Below are 15,625 nucleotides of genomic sequence, written 5' to 3'. Positions count from 1 at the left end.
GGACTGTCCATGAGGACACCAAAATAGCTTACCTACTCCTCTTCGCATTGCAAATTAATGGAGGCACTGAAACAAATTTTATTTTGCGTTCTTTCTTGGGCGAAATAGACATCCCAATCATTCTCCTCGCAAACAATGATCCAAATATACACATTCTGATCGATAATGAAACGGACAAAGTTAGAAAATATCGCGGAAGGCGATATACATCAGTAGATGACGCTAGAAGAAAGATTTTCTGGGTGAAAAAAATAACAGACCTTTCTTTATTACCACCTTGTCGTAGTGGTCTTTTGCTGCATGGCTGGAATGAAGATTTATAATGTGAATTGGTATCTGAAGCATATGCAAAATATATATGCGAGCTGTTGGTCAGCAACCAAGAAGATATTTATCCCGCTCATATTATGACCCCTGATTTTGAATCTTCTGATGAAGACTAAGAATAAACTAATATCTAAACATGTCTCTGATTTACTGTGTTTTTGATTTACATTTCCAGATCTCTTGAGAAGTACCTTTATAATTTAATATATTGAATGACGAAATAGGTACTGAACGAAAAGGCTAACGAGAAACCACTTTTAAACTTGTAAGGTCAATTTTGAACCAAACGATTTCTATCCACAAAAACACATGTTGCCCCCTCCCCATTCGGGAACCCACCCCGGCGCCCACCCCCACACAATGGGAATCTTATAAACACATTTACAGATGTTTTATCAAGCTCTAAGAAAATCATCATTTAAATCGACGTGATTCCCCCCCCCCCCCCCCTTCTCACACGCAAACCTGCAACCACCCCACCCCACTTCGCCACAAATCAAAACGGTTGTCCAGGGGCATCATACACACTTCTTTAGAGATGGACAGTCCTAGGAATTTATGTTTTATTAATATATAACATGCTAATCATTTATGTCAACATAATGACATTGCCCCCCCCCCCCCTCCAATTGTAGACATTGGACCCCCATATATCTCGAAAACGCCTCCTCAAACGCCTGATCACCACACAGATTCGGAATCTCGCAAAAAACTACAGCCACCAGACTAAGATCGGAGACGGTCGTGCACATAATGACGTGTGGATTGTGGGTTAGGGTAAGGGTACCGGGTTGTGCTTGGTCCAGGGTTAGCGTTAGGGTTAGGGCTAGCCCTGTTTACATCTCGAGACTTTCACGAAATCTGCAAGTCCTAACCCTTACCCCAACCCAAATATTATGACGTCATATGTGCTAAACTGTGCAGGACCATCTCCGATTTAGCGTTCTCTGAGAAGAGCTAGCGGAAACGCTATATTGTCCAAACACAATTAACATGTACCCTGCTTCGCACACGTAACCATTGAATGAAGTAAGAGGGGTCGCGGTGGCTCAGTGGGTAAGGCACTGCCTTGGAGGTCCGAGGTTCAACCCAGTGGTGCAGGACGGATGGCCTGACAATGAACGGTGAATCTAGTCTTAGGTCTTGCGTAGGCCTACACGTTGGCGTGCAAGTAAAAAATACACCTGATAGTTCGAATTCAATTGCTGGCCAGGCAATATTTCCCTCATAGCATACTGCATGACGTATTCCCGGTTGGTAGGACGTTAAACCCCATTTCAATCATTCATTCATATAAATAAAGAAGACAAAGTACATGTTTACAAAAATATTTATTATTAACCATTCCCAGTAAGATTCTTTCTTCACCTATGTTATTCCAAGATGTATACTTTTCGAAAAAAAGTAGGGGATATTCAGAAACAATACAAAACTGCGGGAATGTACTTCTGTTTTTATTAGAGATAACCAGTGTATGTTAATAACAGGCCAATTGCCTACACATGAACATAAACAGTTCATATGGGTGGCTTATCTGACAGCCTCATTTCACTCGCAAAGAGATACACTATCAAAAGTGAAATGGACGTTTTTAATTTGTGTCTTAATAATGAGTAATTGCTCCATCAATCCTCAGGCATTCAGCAATTCGTCGTGGCATGCTCCTAATCAACCGTCCAATCACGATTTGGGGCAATCTGACCCACTCCTTTTGTAGTGTCACGGCCAATTCTAGCAGTGTTGTCGGTTGACGTTGACGTCGACGAACACGTCTCCCGATCAAATTAAACGCAGGTGAGCGTGTATGGAGGGTGGGGGTGGTGGTGGGGTGGTAAAATTGGCGGGGAATGATGATTTCTTTGAGCTTGGTAAAACATTACTTTTTAATTCCACTGCACACCTCTATATATGGGTGTAAGATTCCAATTGTATGGGCCGGGGGGGGGGGGGCGGGTGACGGGGTGTAATTTTGGGGACAGAAACCACTTGGTTTAAAATTAGCCAAATGAAGCGGTCTGTTACAGCGAATTCTTGGCGTGCTCTGCACGGAACTGTGGGTAAACCCCCAGAAACGTCAACGCTGATTGATTAACCAATGTCTGATGTCATAGGGTCAAAAGCCGCTCGTATGACTCCTGACGCGAACTCCCAGTACAACTGGCCAGATCTTCATGTAGTGTAGGCTATCGAAAGTATAAGATAAACCAAATGTTGTATTTTAACCAGTTTGCTTTTTCGTTCAGTACGAATTTCGTTATTCCAAATATTAAATTATAATGGTACTTTTCAAGAGATCTGGAAATGTACATAAATCAGAGACATGTTTAGATATTAGTTTATTCTTAGTCTTCATCAGAAGATTCAAAATCAAAGTTCATAATATGAGCGGGATAGATATCTTCTGGATGGCTAATCAACAGCTCGCATATATCCTTTGGATATGCTTCAGATACCCATTCACATTGTAAATCTTCATTCCAGCCTTGTATCGCGGGATCATCTTGTTCAATCATTGGTTTTGGAGCCTGTCTCCATATTGTTGCAACATAATTGTTTCGTTTAATGTGCAGCAAAAGACTACTCAGGCAAGATGGTACAAAAGAAAGAAAGGTTTGATATTTTTCATCACAATTAAAATTCCTCCAGAAAACTTTTCTTCTAGTGTCATCTGCTGACGCAAGTCGCCTTTCGTCGTACATGATACAAACAATTGTTTCTAAACCAGCAATTACGTCACCAGAAACATTATTAAAGTTTGTCCCAGCTCTTTAAAATTGTTAGAAACTTGTTACCACTGAAAGCATGTAGGCCAAGATATTCTTGACACTTCCATACTAATCTTGATTGGATAAAAAAATATATCAAGATTAGTATTGAAAGTGTCGAGAATATCCTAGAACTGACAACAAACCATGAGGACACCAAAATAGCTTACCTACTCCTCTTCGCATTGCAAATTAATGGAGGCACTGAAACAAATTTTATTTTGCGTTCTTTCTTGGGCGAAATAGACATCCCAATCATTCTCCTCGCAAACAATGATCCAAATATACACATTTTGATCGATAATGAAACGGACAAAGTTAGAAAATATCGCGGAAGGCGATATACATCAGTAGATGACGCTAGAAGAAAGATTTTCTGGGTGAAAAAAATAACAGACCTTTCTTTATTACCACCTTGTCGTAGTGGTCTTTTGCTGCATGGCTGGAATGAAGATTTATAATGTGAATTGGTATCTGAAGCATATGCAAAATATATATGCGAGCTGTTGGTCAGCAACCAAGAAGATATTTATCCCGCTCATATTATGACCCCTGATTTTGAATCTTCTGATGAAGACTAAGAATAAACTAATATATAAACATGTCTCTGATTTACTGTGTTTTTGATTTACATTTCCAGATCTCTTGAGAAGTACCTTTATAATTTAATATATTGAATGACGAAATAGGTACTGAACGAAGAGGCTAACGAGAAACCACTTTTAAACTTGTAAGGTCAATTTTGAACCAAACGATTTCTATCCACAAAAACACATGTTGCCCCCTCCCCATTCGGGAACCCACCCCGGCGCCCACCCCCACACAATGGGAATCTTATAAACACATTTACAGATGTTTTATCAAGCTCTAAGAAAATCATCATTTAAATCGACGTGATTCCCCCCCCCCCCTTCTCACACGCAAACCTGCAACCACCCCACCCCACTTCGCCACAAATCAAAACGGTTGTCCAGGGGCATCATACACACTTCTTTAGAGATGGACAGTCCTAGGAATTTATGTTTTATTAATATATAACATGCTAATCATTTATGTCAACATAATGACATTGCCCCCCCCCCTCCAATTGTAGACATTGGACCCCCATATATCTCGAAAACGCCTCCTCAAACGCCTGATCACCACACAGATTCGGAATCTCGCAAAAAACTACAGCCACCAGACTAAGATCGGAGACGGTCGTGCACATAATGACGTGTGGATTGTGGGTTAGGGTAAGGGTGCCGGGTTGTGCTTGGTCCAGGGTTAGCGTTAGGGTTAGGGCTAGCCCTGTTTACATCTCGAGACTTTCACGAAATCTGCAAGTCCTAACCCTTACCCCAACCCAAATATTATGACGTCATATGTGCTAAACTGTGCAGGACCATCTCCGATTTAGCGTTCTCTGAGAAGAGCTAGCGGAAACGCTATATTGTCCAAACACAATTAACATGTACCCTGCTTCGCACACGTAACCATTGAATGAAGTAAGAGGGGTCGCGGTGGCTCAGTGGGTAAGGCACTGCCTTGGAGGTCCGAGGTTCAACCCAGTGGTGCAGGACGGATGGCCTGACAATGAACGGTGAATCTAGTCTTAGGTCTTGCGTAGGCCTACACGTTGGCGTGCAAGTAAAAAATACACCTGATAGTTCGAATTCAATTGCTGGCCAGGCAATATTTCCCTCATAGCATACTGCATGACGTATTCCCGGTTGGTAGGACGTTAAACCCCATTTCAATCATTCATTCATATAAATAAAGAAGACAAAGTACATGTTTACAAAAATATTTATTATTAACCATTCCCAGTAAGATTCTTTCTTCACCTATGTTATTCCAAGATGTATACTTTTCGAAAAAAAGTAGGGGATATTCAGAAACAATACAAAACTGCGGGAATGTACTTCTGTTTTTATTAGAGATAACCAGTGTATGTTAATAACAGGCCAATTGCCTACACATGAACATAAACAGTTCATATGGGTGGCTTATCTGACAGCCTCATTTCACTCGCAAAGAGATACACTATCAAAAGTGAAATGGACGTTTTTAATTTGTGTCTTAATAATGAGTAATTGCTCCATCAATCCTCAGGCATTCAGCAATTCGTCGTGGCATGCTCCTAATCAACCGTCCAATCACGATTTGGGGCAATCTGACCCACTCCTTTTGTAGTGTCACGGCCAATTCTAGCAGTGTTGTCGGTTGACGTTGACGTCGACGAACACGTCTCCCGATCAAATTAAACGCAACACACTAAAGCAAAAATACGCTCAACAGTAAATCTTTTGCAAGAACTGACAGGAAAGCAAACATGGATAGGATAAACCAGCAAACGGCAGCTTTCATCAACCCTTCCTTGAAGTGTCAAATTTGACAATCAACCCCTCCCACGTGTATAGCCCTATTGCGTGTCGCATGTGCAGCTCAGTGGTTCTGTTGGTGCGATAAGTTCTTCATCTGTGAACATACTCTCAAAGCATGTCAAGTGTCTATGACTATTTATCATATCACAACCTGCATGGGTATTTGCATTTCAATATCCCCTACTTTTTTTGGAAGAGTATATCTAGTTCCTAAATTAACTTTTTATCATTTCTTTAATTTTATTATAACAAGATTATACATAGTTAAATGGTCGGAGCGAGACATTAAGTAATGTATTGAAACAACAAGGGGGTCGTAGGCCCGAGTGTTTTTACAATATATTACGCAATGTCTTAAGCTCGAGACCATTAAACGACTTAAAATACAGACGGGGTGTTCTCACTTTCCCAGCAGCTATTGTTTTCCAGGTAAAATCATTGGACCAGTACTAATTAGGGTAACAATGGTGTTAAAACTATAATCTTTTTCATATCAATATTAACCACTTTACATAAAAGTTATTTTATTAACAAATTTATATAAAGTCTTCTTGGTAAACTGCTGGAATTGGCTTAGAATCTGCGTTAACCGATTCTTTCATTGCTGATAAAAACATGTCAACTTTTAATTTGGTTGGATCAGCTTGATGATTATGGATGTTTCTGTAGGTAGTAACCAGGTCATTCCTGGTATTGCAAGTAGCAGGGCATTCACGAATAGTACACCTCCAGTTAATGGGGGCTCCTCTTCTTGTCTTAACACTAAACTTATAATTATCATAAACTAGGCTTCGAGTACCTCTCGAGTTTAGAATGAACCCAACGTTTACGTGTGCATTAGCCATTTTGGAATGACATACACTTTGAACTTTCGACTATTTAATAAACTTTTATCACAAACAGTGTTCATCGTAATTAAGTATAAAATTAAACTGACATATGAACGAAAAATCAGACAGTGATTTATAGTTCACACATGTCATAGGTTAAATTGAACTGTTCATGCAATAATTAAAACAGAGTATAACTCACTAATCTATAGCTAATCCCTAATCCGCTTAATTAGTAGGGTTAATCTGCTGGGAAAGTGAGAACAAACCATACAGACACGTGCTTTTGCAATGAAATGCGCCACGCGAGTCCAGTATTTTACTAGTATAAATAATGTACGATTGACAATTTTCCCATACCATTATTTGAAATAATGGTACGCCAACATCAAAGGATGGTGTCAGATTTGTATTTTAAATATACATTAGCTACATAAATAGATTTAAATGAACTATATATATAAAAAGCGTTGTCTCTTTTCGATATGACATTAATAATAACATCTGACAACACATTTGTCATTCTTTTCTTACGAATATTTTAACCACATTTTTGTATTTATTAGTCCATGCATTCATTCATTTATTAGTTCATGCTTTCATTTATTCAATGAGACCTCCCAATTTGCTCGTAAATATACTTTTGCTGCGTCGGTATTGTCCATCTCCTGGGTCCATTAATGACGCCCAACCCTTCAGAATATAGTTGATTCGACATGCTGTATTCGTATGACTGTGCTACCAATGTAAATGTCACCCCTCTCTCTGTTAACACTATAGCTTGTCTCAACTCGACTGTAAATAAGGAATAATAATAATTATTATACATCCTCTAATGAAGTAAAATTAGAAATAATTAAAACTATAAAAACACCCATTCAGATGTAGAGTCTCAAAGCTATTCTAAAGTTGAAAGCACGTTTTAGGGGTGTAATGTTTCATATGAACATTTTTACGTAATTTTCCATTTTAAAATGAAATAGTCTAGATTTACATGTCAGTTTTGTAATTTGCAGAAAACATCCTTGATATATTTGCGATAGCCGATGAATTCCAATTATAGACGAGATACCTTAAATAACCTAAAGTGGAATATACCACTTCCAGATTAACCCAGAAGTACTTGGTAATGTCTTTCCTGTGTTTATGTTCGTATATTATGTAAAATGATTACACTAAACAGATAAACTTGGGCTAACGAAGAAGGCTAGCAATATTGGTGAATATTGCTCTGAAAACGGCTCTATTACCCACTCTTTATATTGAGTAAGGGGGTGGGGGTGTAGGGGCGGGGGTATAAGGGAGACCTTGTATTTTTGTACTATTCAAACGACTAGATGCTTTTCGTTGCCCTGTCTCACAAGGAGGAGCCAGGCATGAACATCCCGTGGAACTTTCTTGATCAACACCAGGACTTTACTCACCGAGCCACATTTATCAGGTTGAGATAAAATAAAATTAAACCATTCACCTCCGGACATTGATGATGTTTATTGGTGATTTACAATTCAACATTCTCCATATACATTGTCTAAACGCCGAGTTCGTCAGAAAATAAAGTAGTGGATTTAACAGACATGAACTTTTAGCAAACATGGTAGGGAATGTTGTAATCCATATTGGTAGGTTCTTATCATAAACCGACCACAGACATACGATGGTGTACGGTGCCCAGATCAGAATAAACAGCCCAGTCATTGCGAGGGAAATCTACAATTAATAATAGTGAGAGGTGAGCTTGTATCACCATTGGTAATTTTAAATTGCGTAATAAGGTAGTTCAAAATAACGGACCCTATAAAGATCGAGAAATCCATTTTGGCATAAATATAATGGTTTAATGTCCTGCTTTTCTGCACCGACTGGGCTAATGAAGACGGGCATACGCCTTTCAGTGTGCTTTGAGGGATATTTTGCTCTGACAGCGGCGCTACGACCTACTCTTATTTCGAATTCCAACAGCCAAGGGTTTTTCTATGTGTACACCAATGTGTACACGGGACCTCGGTTTTTCGTAACCATCTGAATGACTAGACAGCTGTCCTTGTCGGGCCCTCCGCCCTGCATCACTGACAAGGGCAAACCACGCCGGAAAATCCCGAGGAACTTTTTCGGCCAACACCGGGGGCGAACCCGAGACCTCATGGTTAGCGTGCCAGCTGCATACTCACTAACAACCGCGGCTCCTTGACGATTCGTAGACCTACACATTTTCAAAGTGTTCAGCAGACGCCGGTGATTTGCTCTTAGTAGGCCAGTGAGTCTATTAGGTCTATATCTTGAATACAATATTATACAAAAATAAATGGATTTATAGGCTTAAAATAGAACAAAATACAAAATAAACGGGCGAAGTTGTAAATTGTGGTATTATTATAAAGAATTGGATGAGTAAAGAATCATAAATACAAACTAGAGATCAATGAATACTTTATAGTAAAATATGTCTGAATTAAACAAAGCACGAGATAAAAAATATCAATGACCAATATGACGATTATTATTTTCATATGAGAATAGAAGAGATGTTTTTAAATGACATTTAAAATAGACGCCTACTCGTATTATCAGCACACAGCATTTCTTCGTTTCCTTGTGAATTTTCCGGTAGTTCTAATTCTTACAGCAAAATAAAAAAAAAATACGCGGGAAATAAACGAATTCCGATCATCAAGTCGCATAATCTTTATTTTTTGGCATTCGCTCATATCGAATTCCACCTGCCAAGGGATCTTTTACGTGCATTCCAATGTATACACGGGACCTCGGTTTTTTGTATCATCCGAAGGACTAGACAGCGGTCCTTGTCAAGCCCTCCGTCCTGCATCATTGACAAGGGGGAACCACGCCGGAAAATCTCGATGAATTTTTCTCGGCCAATGCAGGGATCGAACACCCGACCCCAGGCTAGCGAGCCAGCGTCTTACCCACTTAGCCACGTGATCCCCTATTCGATACGGAGCCGCACGGTGATGTCGTTGGAGTGACCATAATGTTTACTCCTGACACAATGAACACTTACCAAAATATTTTCTTCACAGATAATTGTGGAAATAATAGAACGTCATTGTGCTTTGTCGGTAATGTGTATAGTGTCAGTGAAGACTTACCAAGGTGACTTTCTTCTCCATAGCTATTCTGTGAAAACATCTAACTTCATCCGTACCTCGAGGATTGGAAACAGAATCTGACAAACTTTTCTGTACTTCCCTAGCCCGGACAGATATGTGGTAATAACAGAAAACCATTATAGCAATGTGGATTAGGTAGCAGAAGATGACGAGAAGCCACGTGTAGAGGGCCGGTAACAGTTCGCCATTCTTCCAATCTATGCTACAAGAAGTTCCAAAGGGTTCCGGGATATAGGAACTCCATCCAAATAACGGTGGCACCGTCCATACAAGGGAATAAGCCCACATTAATGATATCACCCATTTAGTAGTTAAAGTTGTTAACTTGTAGTTTGTAATAAAAGATAATATATTTAAAAACAAAAATAAAGAAACACACAAAAACCAGAGATCCTATAAATTGAATTGTTACGTTCAAGTAATTTTATTTCATTAAGTAAGATATAGATAAAGTGCTGTCAGTTCTCGGTATGGTTTAAAAATAGATAATGAAAAGGGAATATATTGAAAATTTCATTCAAATTACTTATTATTCCCAGCGAAGTTATGAATGTTTCCAGTTTTGATAGAAAATAGTGTAGTTTCGATTTCCATTGCTACCATTGTTACGATAATAAACAAAGTCTCGATAATCAAGTTTTAAATTGAATTATTAAATGGCAATCGTGTTTAAATCCATTAATAATCACAACCATCTGATAGCCTAGAGAGTTGATTGTGGGCGTGTCATGTGAATAAATGTCTAATTAATAATTTATATAACATTTGTGGCCAAAAGAAAGATCTGCAATCGGCTGATGTAAGCGTGGACGTTTCTAGTGGTTTACCCACAGTTCCGCCGTAACAGACTGTGTCATTGACGTATCCCTCCCCTCAACAAAAACGCCGATAATATAACACCCCTTACAGATCTTAGTGTAGTAATTACAAATGAAGCGAAATTTTGAACTATAAAAAAACAAAACGAAATGGGATCTGTGTTTTAATCAGATAAAAGCTTATATTTCTAGACAGTTCTAGATTTTGTTAAATATGTCGTACACATTAAAAGTTGACCAAAACAACAAATTGTTAGTGGTCATGTGTTGTTTTGCTTGTCATGTTATAATAATGGTTTATACTTACTGTGGTGAGGTTTACAGATGTTGATATATCTATAAAAACTTAGACAAGCTAATGTATTCATATCTGTTTGGGCTAAAGTAAAGGTCATAAAGCCTTGGATAGTGCAACCAACTCGACCAAATAAGTAACGTCCGGCATAACAAGAAGCAGTGGTCCAAGGATAACCAAATAGGGAGATGCCCAAATCAGATACAGCAAGGTTTAAGAGTAATAAGTTGTGTGGTTTCATCCTTAATTTCTTTTCTTTAAGGAACATCGCTATAATTAAACTGTTACCTATGGTTGAAAAAATACCTACACGAAAACAGAAAGTAAATAATAATATAAGTTTTTAAAAATTCAGTATAATTCTCTAGCAAACTCTTTTGCTTGTGATGGAAGCCTTCTTTATTTATTTATAGTTTGAGTGGGTGGGACAGCTTTAATTTAAGTTATTCGAACCATGAAACATGAATGTATTTTAAATTACCTGTTAGCTCAAGATGTATCACTTTTACAAAATTTTAATGATAAATGTCACCAGATCCAGAAAAGTGGAAATTGGCATTTCGCCTGGTAAATAATTATTCATCGTGATACACAATGGAAGCGCTGGTTTTTTTATACATTTGTTTTGATCATATTGTTATTTTCGTCTCAAAATAACTTACATTCTGATTAAAATTTGTCTGTATAATCGTGTAAGTGTAACTACCTGTGAGTACTTGTATTATTCACGAATTATTCACGAATTAGTACATTTAACTGACTGGATGTTTATCACACAATGTAGTGTGATGCCATAACAAGACCACATCCTTAGTAACACATCTCTATGTTGTTATATTAACGAATACCACATTGACCACATTCTAATAATTTGTTCAATAACCAGAGAATTAAGCAGCTCATATTCAGAAATGTTTGTCTCTTATTAATCTTACCCATACCATACATTTTTTTGGCTGTTGTGATTGTTGACAGCAATTAAGCAACCATAAAATTTAGGCACTGTTTTGGCAGTTTCCTATCCTCTAGAATGTTCTGGGAATTTTAAACACCTTCACAAGAATTCCCCTGAAATACGCCACCTTATACTTTGATGGAACTATTTGTAATCTGGGATTGCTAAAAACAATACTATTTATTGATGTCGCATGTCGGCGAACAATGTACAAATATTGATACGTGGTAGCTTTATTAATTTGATAGCAGTAGAAAGATTCGAGGTTCGTCTTTGAAAATGTAAATAACCCTGCATTCGAATCAAGTGTATTTGTCACAATCTATAAAATCACTTGTGTAAATACGTTTCGGTTTATTTTTAAGTTGTACTATATTACCATCTGATTATTTGTCTGAAGTCGGCGTTCTCATCACGTGAGCCTCTTATTGGTAGACTGGTCTTAGTATTCTGGTTGAGCGTATGCGGATTGGTTTAGGTGTTACTAGAAGAATGCCCGGCTTCGCTCGGGGGTCATAACCCCGAAACCGGAAGTGGTAGACTAACGCCACCTGGCCTATGTTACTCCTCGGTCCGAGCTACCCCTATACCCCAAATTTCAGACTCGGGGCAGACCTAGTGTAGCCGCCAATTCCGAACAGACAGACAGACAAACAGACAGACAAACGACAGTCACAATTATTAGTATAGAAGATAACCATTTGTATATGAAATAAAATGAGGTTTATTGTCCTACTTGTCTGCATATGAATTGGACTTTATGGAATGCGATTGTCGGCTAGGGAAAGGGTAGTTTATTGCGCAATCGACCCTACAGGCAATAAAATTCAAATTTTTTAAATACATAAATGTAAAACTTATGTACTAAATAGTCCTAAAACATTACCATGCATAAAAACACTGCTTTTCTGTTAACCACGTGAACTAAAAAATGAGACTTGGTATTAGGTACTGTAAAGGATTAAGCATGCCTGGTCCTCTGCAAGTCACTCCTTATAAGTGGGAAAGTGTATTTATTGATGTAGCTCAAGCTGAAGCTTTATCTCCACAATCGAACATTCAAAGAGTTTAACGTCCAATCGACATAAGGTAGGTTATTTCGGGAATAACATGGTTCAATTATATTTCAATAATTCCTAGGGTTGGAGGAAACGAGACGTGCAACCCTACACCTGAGAATTGAAACCCCACCACTTGACTCAATGACAGACCTTATGATCTAGAATGTACGCGTTAGACCATAGCGGTCACAGAGGACTCTTCCCCCAATAAATAAATTTACTTACCAAGACATGTTAGATAAATAGCTGAACCAAGATAGCCAGAATCCGATAACGGTTTTATTTTAAAATCTATTTTCATTTGTTCCCATTCACTTAATGTAGGTGATGTGAAGTTGTTAGGTATGTAAGGTCCGGTAACTGTTGTGGCCATTTTCTTGTTTCAAAAACGAGACACAAATTCTTCTAACCACAATGACTCTCGATATCTGGATTAACAAATAATGATTAGCAGAGTATTTCCATAGTTTTTGTAACGGTGTTTGATTGGTTGGAATATTTTCTCTGATTTTTTTCTGACGCATGTGGACTACAACTGTGATAGATAGTATTAAACTCAACAGTCATCGTGGAATTAACAGGTACGTACACAGAACAATTAAAGGTCAAGTCTTCAGATTTGATAATTAACAATGACTGCCAAATGCGTCACTTATTCATTACAAATTTTTCATTATAGAATATAACTAGACCGGTCACAATTCTTTGGAATCCAGGCTGGGGGTATTAAACCTGTTAAAGATACATTATGTAATTAAGATTCCAATAAAGAGCTAGCCATTCTTGCTATAATAGCTCAAAAATAGATAATGTAAAATGAAAATATTGAAAATTTCATTCAAATTACCCCATTCTGAGCCATGTTATCACTGTTTGTAGTTTTGACAAGATGTGTGCATTGTTGTAACCAGGGCACTTTTATATTCGGGACTTGGCCTCGCTTTCCCATTAATTTTAGATTAAATCTTTTAATGACGAACCGTTCTAATCTAGTTAAAAGCTCGAGTATCCGATGCCATCGATAGTTGATTATGGTCTTGTTTTGTAAATAAATGTCTAATTAATAGCTTATATAACATTTCAGGCCTAAAGAAAGACCTGCATGCCTAAACACGTCTTCATTAGCCCAGTCGGAGCAGAACAGTAGGACGTTAAACCCTATTTCATTTCATTTTGGAGTGAATGATTCAACAAGCCTTCAGTACACAGTGTGTTTAGGCATGCAAGCTGCTTGGGTTGGCGGTAGGGACGAACACAGAAATTTGAAGCTAATCAGTTTGAACTTGGAAATGATAGAAATGGATAAAAATCTTTAACTTCAACAGACATTTTATATTTAGTTTTAAAGATTTAAATATGTATTCTGTCCCCGTTTTGGGGGTACTTTTCTAGTTTGCGTTTTACGTCGATTGGATTCCGGAGATATAGGGTAAAAGCCGTTGACCCGCTATGTAAATCTTAATGACATCAGTCGTTAAAGATGTATTTCTTTCAATCTCCCACATTACTCTTAAACACCAAGAATTCGGTATCAGTTCAAATTTTGGAATTTCTTATGAATCGGAAAAGTTACTTACATACCTAAATCCATACAAAGGCACAATTTTGGGCTAAATAACACCATTGGTTGACCTTTACCTGTATTATTTTTTTCATGCGATAGATATATTTATATAGTTTTTAAAACCTACTTGGAGGTCATTGGAACCGGTCATTTTTATAGAAAATCATTGAACACTGGGTTAAGATTTACATGTCAATAATACTGTCCATGCTCGATGTTATTGTACAGAAAACCCATCTCACTTCTATAATGATTTCTACTAAAATTGGCGTAAACCAGCAAAAATGTGCAATAATATGTGCAATCTTTTTGCGAACATTTGTACAAAAGCCACTCTATAATAGTATTTGTGACTTTTGTCAATTTGAAAATTCCAGGTTTTAATAGTCTTTGGGTTTCCAAAGAAACAAGGTTGACTTAGTCTTTGGTAAACAATTTGATTCTGAAATATAAACTGATCAAAATATCTTAATGAAACTTTGTTATACACACATATAGCCCACTGTGTCGTTTGCTGATTATGCCCCCGTCAGAGGCGTCCTTACTGTTGTGCGGGTGGTTGGATGGCCGAATGATTAGTGCATGCGCGTTGTATCACAGGGTCTGTCATTATTTCTGTTACGTCTTTTTTGTAAATCATTTTTAGTGAAGCCTGTACCATAACAGAACCGGGGCTGTACAGCGCAGTGCACGCTTACGGCTGGCCCCCGGATCCATTCACTTGATTTGATATGTGTTTCTTTTTTTGCAATGTCTATTTTCTGTCTTGTCCGCAGGTTTATCTTGTAGATTTTTGTTTTGCGTCTAGTGCGGTTCGCCTGCACTTACTAATAGAGTCAACTGGCGTGGTTTCGATTCCCCGATTGTACGTGACAAGGAGTATAGGGTCGCTAATCGAAACCCTAACCATAACCTTGGACCTAGCCCCAATGCTTACGAAAACCCAAACCTACAATCACACCAACGATCACGCATCTTAACCTTATTTACGTCTCAGCGACGTTGACTAGAATTGAGTTGGCCATAACAAATAGATTTAGCCGTGGCAACGGCGATCATCGGCAAACTCGCGGCGCTCTAACCACGGCCATGGGGTTCATACCACACACCTTAAAAGTGTATTGCGACTGCGCGTGCGTTTCTACCACGTGATCACGTTCAAGATGACGACATACAGACTGACGTATGAACTTCGAATCGCCTGTTTTATAGCAAGTCGCACATGAAAAGCATGGTCGCCATAGGATCGTAATGCAAGCTTGGTAACCGCGCGATGGTCGTATTAAGAACTTCATAAACGCATTGAGCACTCCATAAGATCGCCACAGACGCACTAGGAGCCCCATGAGGATGTGGTGCAATCGTGCAACAGTGGTGGAATCATCGTAACATCGCCATGACAACGCCATAAGGACCCCGAACGGTCGGTGGGGTCGTGGCAGACACGCGAGGGTCGTGGTGAAGATGCCATGAAGTCGACGTTGCAAATGGTGCAATCTTTGCCACATGTGTA

The 15,625-nt window shown here is 38.5% G+C and overlaps 1 protein-coding gene across 1 annotated transcript; it reads right to left on the bottom strand.

Moving 5' to 3' along the window:
• Positions 1 to 7,755: 7,755 nt before the first annotated feature.
• On the bottom strand, positions 7,756 to 12,921 carry LOC126809578 (rhodopsin, G0-coupled-like). Its single transcript, XM_056099089.1, has 4 exons — positions 12,774 to 12,921; positions 10,545 to 10,820; positions 9,598 to 9,718; positions 7,756 to 7,900 (listed from the first exon to the last, which is right to left on the bottom strand). Exons 1-4 carry the CDS (start codon positions 12,919 to 12,921, stop codon positions 7,756 to 7,758), a joined length of 690 nt encoding a protein of 229 aa, XP_055955064.1.
• Positions 12,922 to 15,625: the final 2,704 nt, after the last annotated feature.

This window comes from Patella vulgata, chromosome 2, assembly GCF_932274485.2.
Source record: "Patella vulgata chromosome 2, xgPatVulg1.2, whole genome shotgun sequence".
In the NCBI taxonomy this organism is placed as follows: Eukaryota; Metazoa; Mollusca; class Gastropoda; family Patellidae; genus Patella; species Patella vulgata.
This window is presented reverse-complemented; position numbering and strand designations above follow the sequence as displayed.